Genomic DNA, 14,142 nt, shown 5'->3' with positions numbered 1-14,142 from the left:
AAAAAAAAAAAAAAAAAGATCAGATCAGATTACAGATACAGTTAGTAAAAATAGAGATTATTAGTAGGAATAGAAGTTTAAAATTGTTTTCCTACTAAAATTAAATTATCTTTAAATTAATCAATCAATAAATAAATAAATTGCTCACAACAAAGGAAGGAACAGCTGGACAAACTAATAAACCTAACAACAAACATAAAACACTTAGCGCTGCAATGATTAATCTATTATTAATCAACTATTAAATTTATGTTCATCTATTTTGATTATCAATTAGTTCTATTATATTAGATGGCTGATATCTCCAAAACCTGTCAGCTTACACCAAAACTATCTAGATGGATAAATAGCACTACAGGTTATGTCTTTTTGATTTTGGAGTTAACAGTCCTTTTAAAGGAGCTATTGAAAGATAAACAGAGGAGTAAAATAAAGTTTTCATGTTTTTTTTATCAGCTGGCTGGTGTTACAGGATGTTTTTCAAATGAAGTAATTAGAGTTTGAAGGCAAAGTACAGGCTTGTGTTTTCACATTCTATTTTAATGATTTAACCAACATTATAATTTATTAATTTATTGAGTTTTATTTTGACTCCTCTAATAACTTTTTACTGCCATTTGTATGTAAGACCATTTCCAACAGCGATGATTTTTTTTATCCCATAGTTTCAACTTTTTCATAATTATGACTTTTGAAATCTCATAATTAGACTTTTTATTTAATTCTTAATTAATTAATTATTACTTTTAATCACATAATTATGACTTTTGAAATCTCATAATTAGACTTTTTATTTAATTCTTAATTAATTAATTATTACTTTTAATCACATAATTATGACTTTTTAGCTCATAATTATTACTTTTTGTCTCATAATTAGACTTTTTATTTCATAATTATTACTTTTCCTCACAATTATCACTTTTTCCTCATAATTATGAATTTTTTATCACAGAATTTTGACTTTTTATCTCATAATTATGACTTTTTATCACATAATTATGACTTTTTTATCTCATAATTATGTCTTTTTCCTCTTAATTATTATTATTTTATGCAATAATAATTACTTTTTGTCTCATAATTATTACTTTTATCTCATAATTATGACTTTTTAAATCTCATAATTAGACATTTTATCCCATAATTATTACTTTTTCCTTATTACTTTTTATTTCATAATTATGACCTTTTATCTCATAATTAGACTTTTAATCTCATTATTATGCCTTTTTTTTATCTCATAATTATGACTTTTTTCCTCATAATCATAACTTTTATCTCATTATTATGACTTTTTAAAATCTCATTATTATTACTTTTATCCCATAATTATGACTTTTCTCTCATAATTAGAACTTTTTTATGACTTGTTTTATGACGTTTTTTATCTATAATTAGACTTTTTATCTGATAATGATAATAATGACTTTTCCCCTCATAATTATGTTTCTATCCATCTCTACTGGGACATGATTAAAGTACTGTGACTTTAAGAGACCAGGGAGCAGTGTGTATTGCCTTGCTTACATTGCGACACTGGGGTGTGGCGTAGATCTGGGAGAAATCCTCACACACTTCCTGCATGGTTCACTGAGAGACTGTCAGATCTGACAGTAATACGTCGCACCATGTCTGCAGCTGAGTGGAAGAAGAAATGTGAGGCTGAGTGGAGCCTGCAGGGAGCTCCGATGCCCGACAGCCTGGACTGGAAGTCCGTGTATGACGCCAAACCGCTGGGGAGAAATTTACTGAAGAACCCTGCGCCTCACGGTACCACACACGACACTGACAGGGAACTGTTCTCCTGTTCTCTACTGACGCAGAGACAGGATTCAGATCACATCAGAGTTCAGTAACACTGATTTACAGTCGCTTTGAGTTCTCTGATGATCCAGATGTTGCTACATGATGTTGCTACATTTTGGCCTGTTACTGCACTAACTGTATGGTTGTTTCAGAGTCTTTAAAACTGTTTCCAAAGTTTCTTCAGTCTCATTGTAAAGTTTTGATTCATTTGTAATCACGGAGTAACTAACCTTGCTGAGAACCTGATACTGAGGTGGTTTCATTGTTTTGTACTAACTTGCAGGCAGTTAGTCACCACTCCTGTTTGGTAACGAGAGGAAAAGTTGAGCCAACAACCGTAATTTGTGTAATCTGACCAGTACTGTTGGGAAGTATAATGCAATGATGGTGACTCCCCTGTAGAAGAACTGTCACAATACCAGACGTTTAAAGGAATAGTTCAGCCACTACATTATCTACTCACCCTCATGTCATGTCATGTTTTTTCACAGGAGAACAGTGTTGCAGAATCTCCCACAGTGAATGGAGACCAGTTTCCAAGTGGAAAAAAAGAAGCTTAGTTTATTTGTTTATTTGTTAGGGAAAACATAAAACATTGACAGTTGCATACACAGTGTCTGATGCACTGTGTACATGCTTATAACCAAAGTTAATTTCCAACACCAGTCCCCTGATGGCCACTGACAGTCCAAGCAATTGTTAAAAATTACATGTTGCAGCATAAAGTCTTGATGTGAGAGGGTTAGTTGCAGCCCTAATTATGACTCAGAGTTCCAGTTAGGCGTTAGTCTATCAGGACCTTTGATGTGTCACACTCTGTCACACAATCCAGCAACTGTGTGAACTGTGTGAAAACTGGGGTTCACTTTGAAGGAAGGTTTATAAAGGATTTTTTTTGTTAGGGTATAGAATTTGCCTCCGTGTTGGGAAATAAGTGTGTACAAAGTGCAGTGTACAGACTATTAAAATTCATTCACATGTTTTGTATAGTAAGGTAAGGTTGTCACAATACCACAGCACACCAGTGTGCCTCTGCACACCATCTGAGAACCACTGGCTTAAAGGGACAGTTCATGCAAAATACACGTTCCCCCTGGCCTGTAGTGCTATTTAACCATAGATGGTTTTAGTGTGAGTTGCAGAGTTTTGGAGATGTCGCCTGTAGAGATGTCTGACTTCTCTACAGTATAATGGGACTAAATGGTGCTTGGCTTGTGGTGCTCAAATACAACTGGAAAACTTCGAGACCAGTGTCTGGAAAGAAGTATTGCTGCTGATTTGAAATGAATTTTTAGCATGTTGAGCAGCACAGTAGTACAGTACAGCACAGTAGTGCTATCTAGTTCCATTATACTGAAGAGGAGGCAGAGGTCCGTGTGCTCCACATGTTTGAACCTATTTTTCAAGTCTCTCCCGATTATTTTCATTATTATTATTAATCTGTCGATCATTTTCTCCATTAATCAGCTCCTTGTTTGATCTATAAAATGTCAGAAAGTTCTGAAAAAAAAGTTTCTAAATGTTCAAGATCACATCCTATTAAGTCTTGTTTTGTGTACAACCCAAAGATATTCAGTTTACTGTCAGAGACGGGTGTGTTTTGTACACAAGAGGTTTGAAAACCTCATGCATTAAAACACAGGATCATACGAAGGAATGCATGAAACTCAGAAACTGTTTGCACACTGTCGTTTTGGGAAACTCGAGTGACGTCTTGTTTTCTGTTGGGTGAGAAGAAAGAATTGAAGTTGAAAAATCAGATACTTCAATGACACCAAACACAACATGCTGACGTGAGCCTCATGAGCTGCTGACTGATACACACAGAGACAGAGACACACCCAGTGACCCTGTCAGAAAGATATATTCTCTGGCTTTGTGGTATTTACAGCGGGATTACAGGGACCTCAGCAGGTGTGGCACCACCAACTATTGTACAGTTGTGTACAGATAGTTGCGTAAAAAACAGAACAAGTAGAAGTACTGATTCAGCTTCCTTAATCAAGTAAAAGTGAAAAAGTACAGGCTCCGAAAGTTGCTCAAAGTATAAAAGTAAAAAGTCAGCCTGATTTCTACCAGCTGTTTCTGTGCAAAGCTAACTGAACCTCACCCTTTCTCTGCAATTTAGTCTCTCTTTCTGTCTGTTTTGTCTTGTTTATGGCATTTTTGTCTTGTAACGTCTCTTAAGCCATTTTTGTCTGTCATCCTGTCATGTATTTTTTCTTGTTTTTGTCTTGTAACAATTTTTTTGTCTTGTTATGTAATTTTGGTCCTGTTGTGTATTTGTACATCATTTTCATCTTGTTACGTCTTTTATGTCATTTTCATCTCGTTAAAACTTTTATTGTTTGTTTGTTTTATTGTTGTTTTCGTCTCATTATGTCTTGTTACGTCCCGTTACATCTTTTTTTGTCTCATCATTTTTGTCTTTTACATTGTTTTTGTCTTGTTGGATCTTTTACTGTGTTTTGTCTTTTATGTTGTTTTCATCCTTTTATGTTTTCATTATGTATTAAAACTAAAGTAACAAGCCTGTTTTGAAAACATAATCAGTTGAAAGTACAGATATTTGTGTTCAGATGTAGGGAGTAAAAGTTAAAAGTTGCTGGAAAAACAAATACTCAAATAGTACAGATACCTGAGGAACCTACTTAAGTACAGTAACAAAGTATTTGCCGTTAATATCTTTTTTTTTTTTGTCTTGTTGTCCCTTGTCCCCTTGTTGTACTTCTGTCAGGCTTGAGCAAAGACACCCCTCCACCTGAACCTGAGTTGCCTGAGGAGCCCGACCGTGGACCTCCACGTTTCCAGCCTGATGGTGAGAGACAGGAGGGATCAGTAAAGGACACGAATGAAGTTTTGGGTTTGGTGAGGTTAACGTCTCTATTAATTCATAGGCGACTTCAGCGGCTGGACCACGAGCACAGAGGTCCTCCCCTATGATACCAGCGGCATCCCAGAAGGTGTTGTGATTTGTGCGTTGCCTCAGTACAGGTGGGTGTTACTGGGAATTAGAGGTTTATCATACGGCTGGTTCTAAGAGGGATTACCAGTACCTAAAAGTTTACCCCACATAATGAATGTGTTGAGAGTAACTCTTTTCTTTGTTGTCCTCAGCTGGTTCTCCATGGAGCAGGTTGTGGACCTGAAGGCAGAGGGCCTGTGGGACGAGCTGCTGGATGATTTTCAGCCTGAAATCGTCATTCAAGACTGGTAGGTTAAAGAGCAGCACCTTCCATCCCAGAGAGTGTGCAAATATGAAGAAATGTGTTGACATGATATAAAAACTTTTGTGGTCATGAAGCCTCATGTTTGTCTATAATTCTGTGGTGTATCAGTGAAGTGTATGAACTACACTGCAGGCTGGAGTGTGTTAACGCTGAGAAACACACAGACAGATCTGAGTTATACACTCATCAACAAACATCCGTATCTATGGAACCCTGTCTCTGCCAATATGATGAAAAAAGAAGATCCTGTAAGTCATTATAATTAGAAACTTCACCAAAAGAATGTATTGGAATCTCCAAATAATGAGAAACTTTCTCAAAATGACTTGTATACTTAGTCATTATTATTTTGAGATACTAAGTCAATATTCTAACATAGGGGAGACCGGGGGCAATTGTAACATCACTTGCAAAAAAACAAAACAAAAATAGGTCTCTGTTTTTGCAGAAGGATGGAAGGATTATTTGAATTGAGTTAAAAGTAATTTTACATTTACCAATAAAATAAATACAAAAACAAAAATTGAATATTGCATTCCATTTAGTATAACATTATATAGACTCAAGTGTCCCTGATAGGAAAATGTTTCAAAAAAAATTCACAAAAACAAAAAACCCCTAAAGAAATGAAAGTGAACTAGTTCTCTTTAATCTCTGTGAACTCTGAGCTACCTCTTCTTAAGTGTGAACTTGCACAACCAACACTGCATGTAAAGTACATGTTTGGCTTTGTCTGGAGTATTTATTAAGGCAGCTTTTGTTTTTTTGCATTTTGAGAATTAAGTAGAAATGTTGAGAATAAAAAGTCAAAATCAAAATCAATTTTGCCGGTACATTAAGACAGTGAGTAAAGCTACATAGTGAATAAATTAACAGTAATTAGTTTTACTGGTTTGTCTGAATAATGAATCCATTGTTGTTTCATTATTGTCAGACAAGGTCTTATTTGATACTAATTCTAAGGAAAATGGGACTTTCCTCCAGGGAGAGGTTCAGTAATGATAAACCTGCAACCATTGTGATTTCTTGCTCCACCAGAAGCTTGTAACTCTCTGTCTTTTTGTCAGGTATGAGGAGAGTCAGCTGCATGCATCCATCTACCAGCTGCATGTCAAGCTACTGGGTGCAGACAAAAGCACAGTGATCTCAGAGCACACTGCCAACCCCACCGAGGACCTCAGCAGTTACTCACACAACTGGAAGGAGGTCAGTTGAACAAATGAATCAATATGAATAGTTTAAAATAAAAATGTATTATTTTACACAATATAATTCACAGTCAGCAACTGAAAAAGGAATAAGCAGAAGCCTAAAGCTTATCTTTGCCTATCCTATACAGTCTTTTCAAATAAGATAACCCCGAGTATCAGCAGTGCAAAATCATCTAAATGATAAATCCCCTCATTTTACATTGTATTCCCAAAACTGAAACATATGTGTATTTTCCATTGGTTCTCTTATTTATTTCAAAGATGCACAATCCTCTTAAATTCAAATTTTCTTCTCAAAATGTTGAATATGAACAGAAAGCCTTTTATTACTAAATCAAAACAGTATTTCTGTTGTTTTTAAATACACAATATCCAAAAAAATTTAAGGTGCAGAACTCCAAGAAGTTTTACTTGAGTTATGTAGACGACCATGGATAAAAAACACTAAGGCACTTTGTCTTTTGGTGAAATTGCACCATAAACTGATTCTTCAAACAAAGGCAAAGAAGCCATATCAACTCTACGCCTTCATGGAGGTCTGACAAACACATCATCAGTCTGAATTAAATCCCAGCCGTGGGTGGCATTCTAAGGTATAACCCATAGAGGGCGCTAGATTAATGCCGTAGGAATTATACACATGGAGCAATTGTGACAGTAAAATAACTTAATGTGAAAATATTGTAGATCAAATTCTGAAAGAAATGCAACAAATACTAATCAATGAATAACATTAAACAATTTGAAAAAGACATATTAAGAAAATAAAAGAAAATCCATATTTTTGACCCCCCAAAATATAAAGTCAGCTTATCATCAATGAATTCAGTTCATTTTCAAGTAATTTTATGAGACTCAAATGTGAATAAATTAATATTTGTCTGTCCATATGATCCTCTACGTACATTAAAGTAAAAGCATATATCTCAGAAAATACCCTCTTTGTTACAAAACCACTAACCCAAGTTTGTTTTCTTTACATATGTATTTAGTCTTTTTGCTTATTTATTTTTTTATATATATTTTATTTATTTTTTATATACAATCATTTAAAGTTTTGTTTTTGCATTGAAAAAGAATTGATGGTAAGTTGATTTAATATCACAATTGCTCCATATTTTGGGCGTGTATGTATATGAGGCAAAATGAACATTGAATTGCTTCTGTCAAATGTAAGATCAGAAACATTATCTCCATTTCTAGAAAGGTTTATTTCCTTTGACAAATTAGTTAGTCCCCTGACAGGTAGAGTAATCTGAAGGGCCAGGAGTCCAGTGTTTGACTGCATGTCCCGCTGTTGGCCTGTAGGAGTCCCATGTGTTCTCTGGATATGGACCTGGGGTGAGATATGTCCACTTTGTTCACCGGCTGAAGAACAGTTTCTTGAACGGGTTCTACAGTACGAAGTTCACCGGCAGCTCAGTCATTGTCAAGCCAACCAAAACCAGCTCCTAGGCTGAATCCGACTGAAAACTGCCAGCAGACACACTCCATCTAATCAACATGCGCTTAGAAACACAACAAAATGTGTAATCGTCAATCTTTTTAATTGTTTTTTATACTGATTGTTGGATGGTTGGTTTTAAACTGTTGCATTTGCTTTGAAGTTAATTTTAGAATACCTGTGACTGGTTTGTGCAGTAATAAAACACACTTTTCTTATTTCAAAGTTCATTATTTCTTTCAAGCAGTGAAACCTGTGTCTGAAAAAATATTCTGCATGAAGTAGACATACAGTATACTGCATAAAAACTGTCTATACACTCAAACTCATCATCTTCTTCTTCTTGACTGTGTGGGTAGAGGACAGTTGATGTTCCTGTGGGGGATGATCCTGTCCACAGGTGGCAAAAGTACACACATTCTTTACTCAAGTAGAAATACAGGTACTGATGTAAAAATGTTTGTGATATAAGTAGATGTCACCTTCTTTATTCAAGCAAAAATGTAAAAGTACAGGCTCTGAAATGTGCTCAAAAGTATAGATGTAAAAAGTCATCGTCTGAAAAACATTTCTACCAGCTGTTTCTGTGCAGACCCAACTGAACCTCACAGTCGAGTCTCGCTCTGTCTCTTTCATCTTGTTACGTCTTTTTATTGTGTCTTTTATTTTGTTGTCTTGTTGGGTCTTTTATTTATTTATTTTTTTGTTGTTGTCTTGTTACAACTTTTACATCTTTTTGTCTTGTTACATTTTGACACCTTTTCCCTCTTTTTAGTTAAGTCTTTTTTTTTGTCTTTTTACATCTTTTACATTATTTTTTGTCTTGTTATGCCTTTTCTGTCATTTCTGCATGTTGTTTTTGTTTTTTTTTAGGTCTTTTGTCATGTTACATTTTTTACATCATTGTTGTCTCGTTAAATCTTTTATGTTGTTTTTGTCTTGTTAGGTCTTTTTTGTCTTGTTAGATCTTTTTTGTCTTTTTACGTCTTTTTGTCTTATGTCTTTTACATTTTGTGTTATTATAACTTTTTTCTTGTTATATCTTGTTATGCCTTTTGTGTTACATCTTTTTTGCCTTGTTACGTTACGATTAAAACCCTATATTAATGACTTTATTAGAAAGTGAGTTACAAATGTCACATGATTACTGTTGATAATCAATTAACAAACAGGAATAACTGCTTTATTACCAAATGGAAAGGATCACCTCAAGTCAATGGAAGTTTTCACAGACTAGCAACCCCAAACATGTTCTTACTAATGGCTTAAAGTACTATACAAAGTATCCCCAAATTCATTAACCATTAATAAAGCCATTACAACGTAAACCATTTAAAAGGGTGTCTTATTACAATGTGGCACCACATCTGCAAAGACGTGTGGAAGGATGGAAGTTAAAAGTTAACATTTAAGATATGGTTTCAGTCGAAACTCGCACTGAACTAGTTAAAGACTAGTATAGACTTCTAAAATTTAGACTCATTTCGCACATTCAGGAAAGAAATATGGTTTAAACTTTTACAGTGACCGGCTGAGGCAGTTCACTTTCCACAGGAGTGTTTTGAGCTTTGCAATTGCGCACTGTCCCTGCTTGTGCTGCCTTCACGTGCCCTCGGACGAGTGTGTATGAATATAAGTATAACACAAAATAAGTCATTTATATTTGCTGCTGGACGTAAACTAGCTGTTTTACGCTTAAATCCACAGAATACTCAAATGCCACCGGATGGATATTTTTGTTATTATATTTCAGTTCACAGACTCTTAAATCAGCGTCAACACGTCGCTTTTACAAACTGCACATTGACCGAAGCAGGAATGTTGGAGGACACATTGAATGCCGCACGTCATCCCCCGCGTGGGCTCTCAGCATCACTGCTGTTAGTTACCGGCAATGTGAGTTAACGGGGAAGTTCACTCTGTGACTTCAGCTGTGTGTCGAGACCGGGATAGTTTTACCAGTCGTGTGTTTCCAGACTTTCCGAAGCAATGGCAGCCTGTGGTGGAGCTGTGCCATAAAGCTAAAGGTAAGAAACGGGACGGGCAGAGGAGCAGGTGCACCGGCCCACGGACAAACCGGCTTTTTTGGGAGACCGCCAAAGGCTACGCCCTCGTGACCCGTGTGTAGTTTTGATTGATAAAAGACTGACTATCAATAGAAAAACGGTCACCACTGCGTTAAATCATATGTACTTAACTACTGACTTAAATAACTACTAATAATTAACTCAGAGCAGTGGGTTATTTTAAGTTTTTTCATTAAGTAAGAGGTAGCTAGCAAGCGTTTGGTTAAGACCCTACAAGTAAAATATTGTCTCAGTGAATCATGTAAAGACCGTTTTCACAGCAGCCATATTGATATTAAGTAACAGGGTAAACACAGGTGCTGTCAGTGATGCTAATTAAGGTCCCGTTGCATTTAGAGCAGCAGAGCCAACATGCACAATATCGGGACCCTGACTGTGTTTGACCTGAATGGAACGGGACCTCAATTAACATCATTGGTAACATCTGTGTTTACACTGCTATTTCATATAATCACGGCTGCTGTTGAAAAGGTCTATTCCAGGGATCAACAACCTGCATCTCTGGAGCCGCATCCAGGAGCTCCCCGTGGCTTTGACAAAAATAGATGAAATATGGTTCTTTTTTTTTTTTTTTTGACATTTTCGTGTATCATTGTTGAAGACAATGTGATTCTCACATTTTCTGACTGTGAAAATATGTAGCTTCTACACTGACTGAAAAAAATGTTTTAATATTTTGTTAAGTCAAATGTGCTTGGCACCTTATCCCATGTTTTGCTGGTGGCAAGTCTTCAATTTCTAAGCTATGGATGTTATAGTTTTAGTATATAGTTTTTTTTTTATCAAGAGAGCTTTACAAATCATTCATCATTCTGAATTACAAAACAGGTAAGGAAGACTGGGGCAGACTGGACTACTCGTCTTTGCATCTCTCATTAATTCACTTAAGGTGACTAGTACGGAAAATATGTTGCCCGTTGTTTATGCAATGACAGATGTTGAATCTAGCAAAAGAAAAGCTGCTACGTTCTTAGGCTTAAGACAGATTTTTGTTTGTTTTTTGGACCATCTTTTGAATAGCAAAGGTTGCAGTCCCCTGGTCTATTGTATAGTTAGTTAGGATTCAGCAAGGAAATGCGTATTGTAAATGTATTTGGTTTGTAAAACATACAATACCTACAAAAGTACAAAATGAGAGTGTTTAATATTTAAAAAGTGAAATCTTGTTCAGTAGAAAGTATTACATTTTGCTAGAGACCAGTTCAGTCCTTCCTTAGCCTAACTTTTCAGCCACCAAAAAAAACCTACCACCAATATGTGTTTCAACCACTACACTGGAAGCTGTGTTAGTTATGGCACATTATGCAGCATTTGGTTGACTGTAGAAAAACACATCTATGCTATTCCTGCTGTAATGCATGTATATATGACAGTTCACACCAGGGCTGCACAATGTGGTAAAAAAGTCATATTGCGATTATTTTGACTGAAATTGTGATTGCAATATGCAACGCGATTAGTGGGAATGATCATTTTTGCATTACAATTTTCATTTTTATTGAAAAAACAAAACTATTAACATTGTGATGATGTGATGTTTGTTAGGTCTGTACCAAACAAACCTGTTTCTTTCATCTGGGGAACAAGATTTGTAGACCAGGGTGTCTCTGCAGTGCTTCAGTACTTCATGATAATGCTGTTTTCTTATGCAATTTTCCCTTTTCAAGAAATTGTGCTTTGTATTCAGCTCTGCAGTTTCGATAATATTGCAATTAACTGTGCAGCCCTACTCCACACGTCATCCTAACAATGCCCTGCTCAGTTGCTTTTGGAGCTGCAATGATCAGTCAATAAGTCGATCAAAAGAAAATTAGCTGCTAGCTAAAGTGTTTTATAATAAACAAATTGTTTCAGTCATTTTTCAAGCAAAAATAATTTGCTGATTCCAGCTTCTTAAATGTAATGATTTATTGCTTTTCTTTGTCATTTATGATAGTAAATCATGGATAGATGCTCAGCTAAAACTTTTAAGCACTGGCCTCACAGGCCACCAAGCCCCTAAATTCAGTGGCCCAAATGTCAATTTATGTAAAAACATACAAAAAAGGCAGTTTAATGCAACTTAACTCAACCTTCAACTGCGACATAACATTTGTGTTGTCCACTATTCCCATGCTTTGTGATGTGGTCTTCCCTGTAGGCATCGTTTTACTGTTTCACTGTTTCGAGCAAGGCTTCTCGACAAGTTGTGGAAACTGGGGGCACACACCACAGCAAATTACATCATATACTACAGATTTAAACTCCTGCTTCTATCACTCCTGCATTTTTGTTGTCATTTGTTTTTTTCATAATCCGCCTTTTGTGTTACTACTTCTTCTGTAAACATCACTTTTGCAGTTTAAGTAGGCTTAATAAACTCGTAATGGAGTAGCCCTACATATTGGTAGCTAGCAATGCACAATAAGTTTTTTTTTCAACCAATATAGTAATATTTTTGGCTGTTAATAAGTACTTTATATAATCTGTAGTTTATGCACATCTGTTGGCAAGGAAGGCTAAGACGAAGTGAACAGAGACAGATGATGTAATATTTCATAGCACTGACCGAACCAAATTTAACCGACAACAGTATAACAACAAAAACAAAAATAAAAAACTGCACAAAACAATGTAATAATACTTATAGAGCATTTTGCCTATTCTAATTCCAATTAAATGCCCTGGAAACCTGTCAAATCAGATGTTAGTATTGCTGATATTTATCAGCTAATATATGCAGATCCCGATATATACTGATATATAACTGGATAGGCCATATTTATAGTGTGTCAGTAGCTAGCCAGTGATGAGTACTGTTCAATGTTTTAGAGTGTTGAACTAAAACTCCAGAAGGAATTGGGATGTTTGAGGAACTGTATTGTTTTGATAGTGAGGGCTCGCAGTAAAGGGATGAAAGTTGATTGCTACATTGTGTGGTCTTGGCTAATGTCAAACCCTGGTAAATGAAGAGTGTTTGAGTTTTGGACTGCTGGTTACACAAAAGAAGCAATTTGAAGACAGCATGCTACAGTATGCTGAACATTTTTCACAATTGTTTGACATTTTATAGAACAAATGATTTATTTTCTGCAGATTAACTGACAATGAAAATATTCATTAGTTGCATCCCTAGTTTTTTCCGCCAGTTTCTTTTAGTTGAAGGAAGAAATTAAAATTTAAGACTGTTAAGTCAAGGGTATCTTTAGCAGTGTGTGTTAATGTGTATGTGTATTGAACTCCTGATGGACACTCAGAAGGTCCCATTGATTTTATTCTGACTGATCATTCCCTGACATTTCCTGATAAGGGCTGAACTTCAGAGCTGACATTTAACCAACATAAAAGCATCATTCATTTAGCAGATTGGCAGCACCACATACAGTGTCCGTCCCACTCACCCATCTCTTGTGTCCATGACAGTAATGGCTGCCCACAGGCGTGTTAAGAGTTGGTGATGTATGAGACAGGAGGCGTTGACTGCAGATACACCCCTGGTGCCAATCCATTATATTTGATTATGCACACGATATCACTAATATCACTTTTCAAATGAGCATCCAAAAAGACACTATGATCACTCTTTGGTTTTTGCATATGTATTTTTTTACACTTATGCATGCTGTTGTGTCCTGCTCTGTTTCTCATAGGTCATGAACATGTCACTTATGTTAAGAATGGATTACAATGACCTTTGGGTCATTTCAGCACCTCAGAACAAGTAGATAACAGAATACTAAAGCAGACTGTATTTTTACATAATTAAACTTAATCATGGCAATTATTACAATTATTGAGTCTTTGTTATACTAATATGTAACTTATTAGATTTAGACTAGATTTAGATTTACTGATAAAGCTGAAATGATCAGTGAATTGATTGCTTAGTCAGCAATTAATCAGCAACTATTCTTATTTTTTTCAAGCTAAAATACCAAACAGCTGTCACTATCTTGGTAAATGTGACTAGTGTCTCTTTTACTTTTAATTTTTCTCTTTTATATCATTGTAAGTCTGATGTCTATATGTTTGGACTGTTGGCATTGTGTATACATTATGTGTCCTTGGGCTTTGGGATATAGTGATGAGAATTATTCACAGTATTTTGGCATTTCATGAATAGGATGATTAATCAAGAAAATAATCAACAGATTTATTCATATTAAAATGAATCATTAGTTGCAGCTCTGTTTACAAGTTGCTGGTACTACAGAGTGTTTTGTTAGGACCGGCATCTAAGCACAAGGAAAACAATATGTGTTTGCGGTTGAGAAGCTAAATCCAAGCAGTCTACCACTAAAGCTCACTGACACTTATCCTGAAATGCAACCTCCCCCCCACGTATGTGATGGCTCAGGTAAACCAATGCTGCAGCATTGTAT

At 35.7% G+C, this 14,142-nt stretch overlaps 2 protein-coding genes across 2 annotated transcripts in view; both read left to right on the top strand.

Annotated features, from left to right (window-relative positions):
* The first annotated feature begins 1,556 nt into the window (after positions 1-1,556).
* On the top strand, positions 1,557-7,912 carry nccrp1 (P1, F-box associated domain containing). The gene is made up of 6 exons (XM_084730597.1): positions 1,557-1,773; positions 4,547-4,627; positions 4,707-4,803; positions 4,927-5,022; positions 6,107-6,245; positions 7,559-7,912. The coding sequence occupies exons 1-6, from the start codon at positions 1,632-1,634 to the stop codon at positions 7,703-7,705; spliced, it is 702 nt and encodes a 233-aa protein (XP_084586723.1). The 5' UTR covers positions 1,557-1,631; the 3' UTR covers positions 7,706-7,912.
* A 1,702-nt stretch (positions 7,913-9,614) lies between these two features.
* The window catches only part of slc8a2a (solute carrier family 8 member 2a), a 34,414-nt gene continuing 29,886 nt past the window's right edge, over positions 9,615-14,142 (top strand). The window contains exon 1 of the mRNA XM_084730596.1: positions 9,615-9,721. The gene's annotated coding sequence lies outside the window, so the exon portion shown is untranslated. The remainder of the gene's footprint in view (positions 9,722-14,142) is intronic.

The sequence above is a fragment of the Lutjanus erythropterus genome, chromosome 11 (assembly GCF_056507025.1).
Source record: "Lutjanus erythropterus isolate fLutEry1 chromosome 11, fLutEry1.hap2, whole genome shotgun sequence".
Classification (NCBI taxonomy): Eukaryota; Metazoa; Chordata; class Actinopteri; order Lutjaniformes; family Lutjanidae; genus Lutjanus; species Lutjanus erythropterus.
The sequence above is the reverse complement of the archived record's forward strand: the minus strand, read 5'-3'. Positions and strand labels throughout refer to the sequence as shown.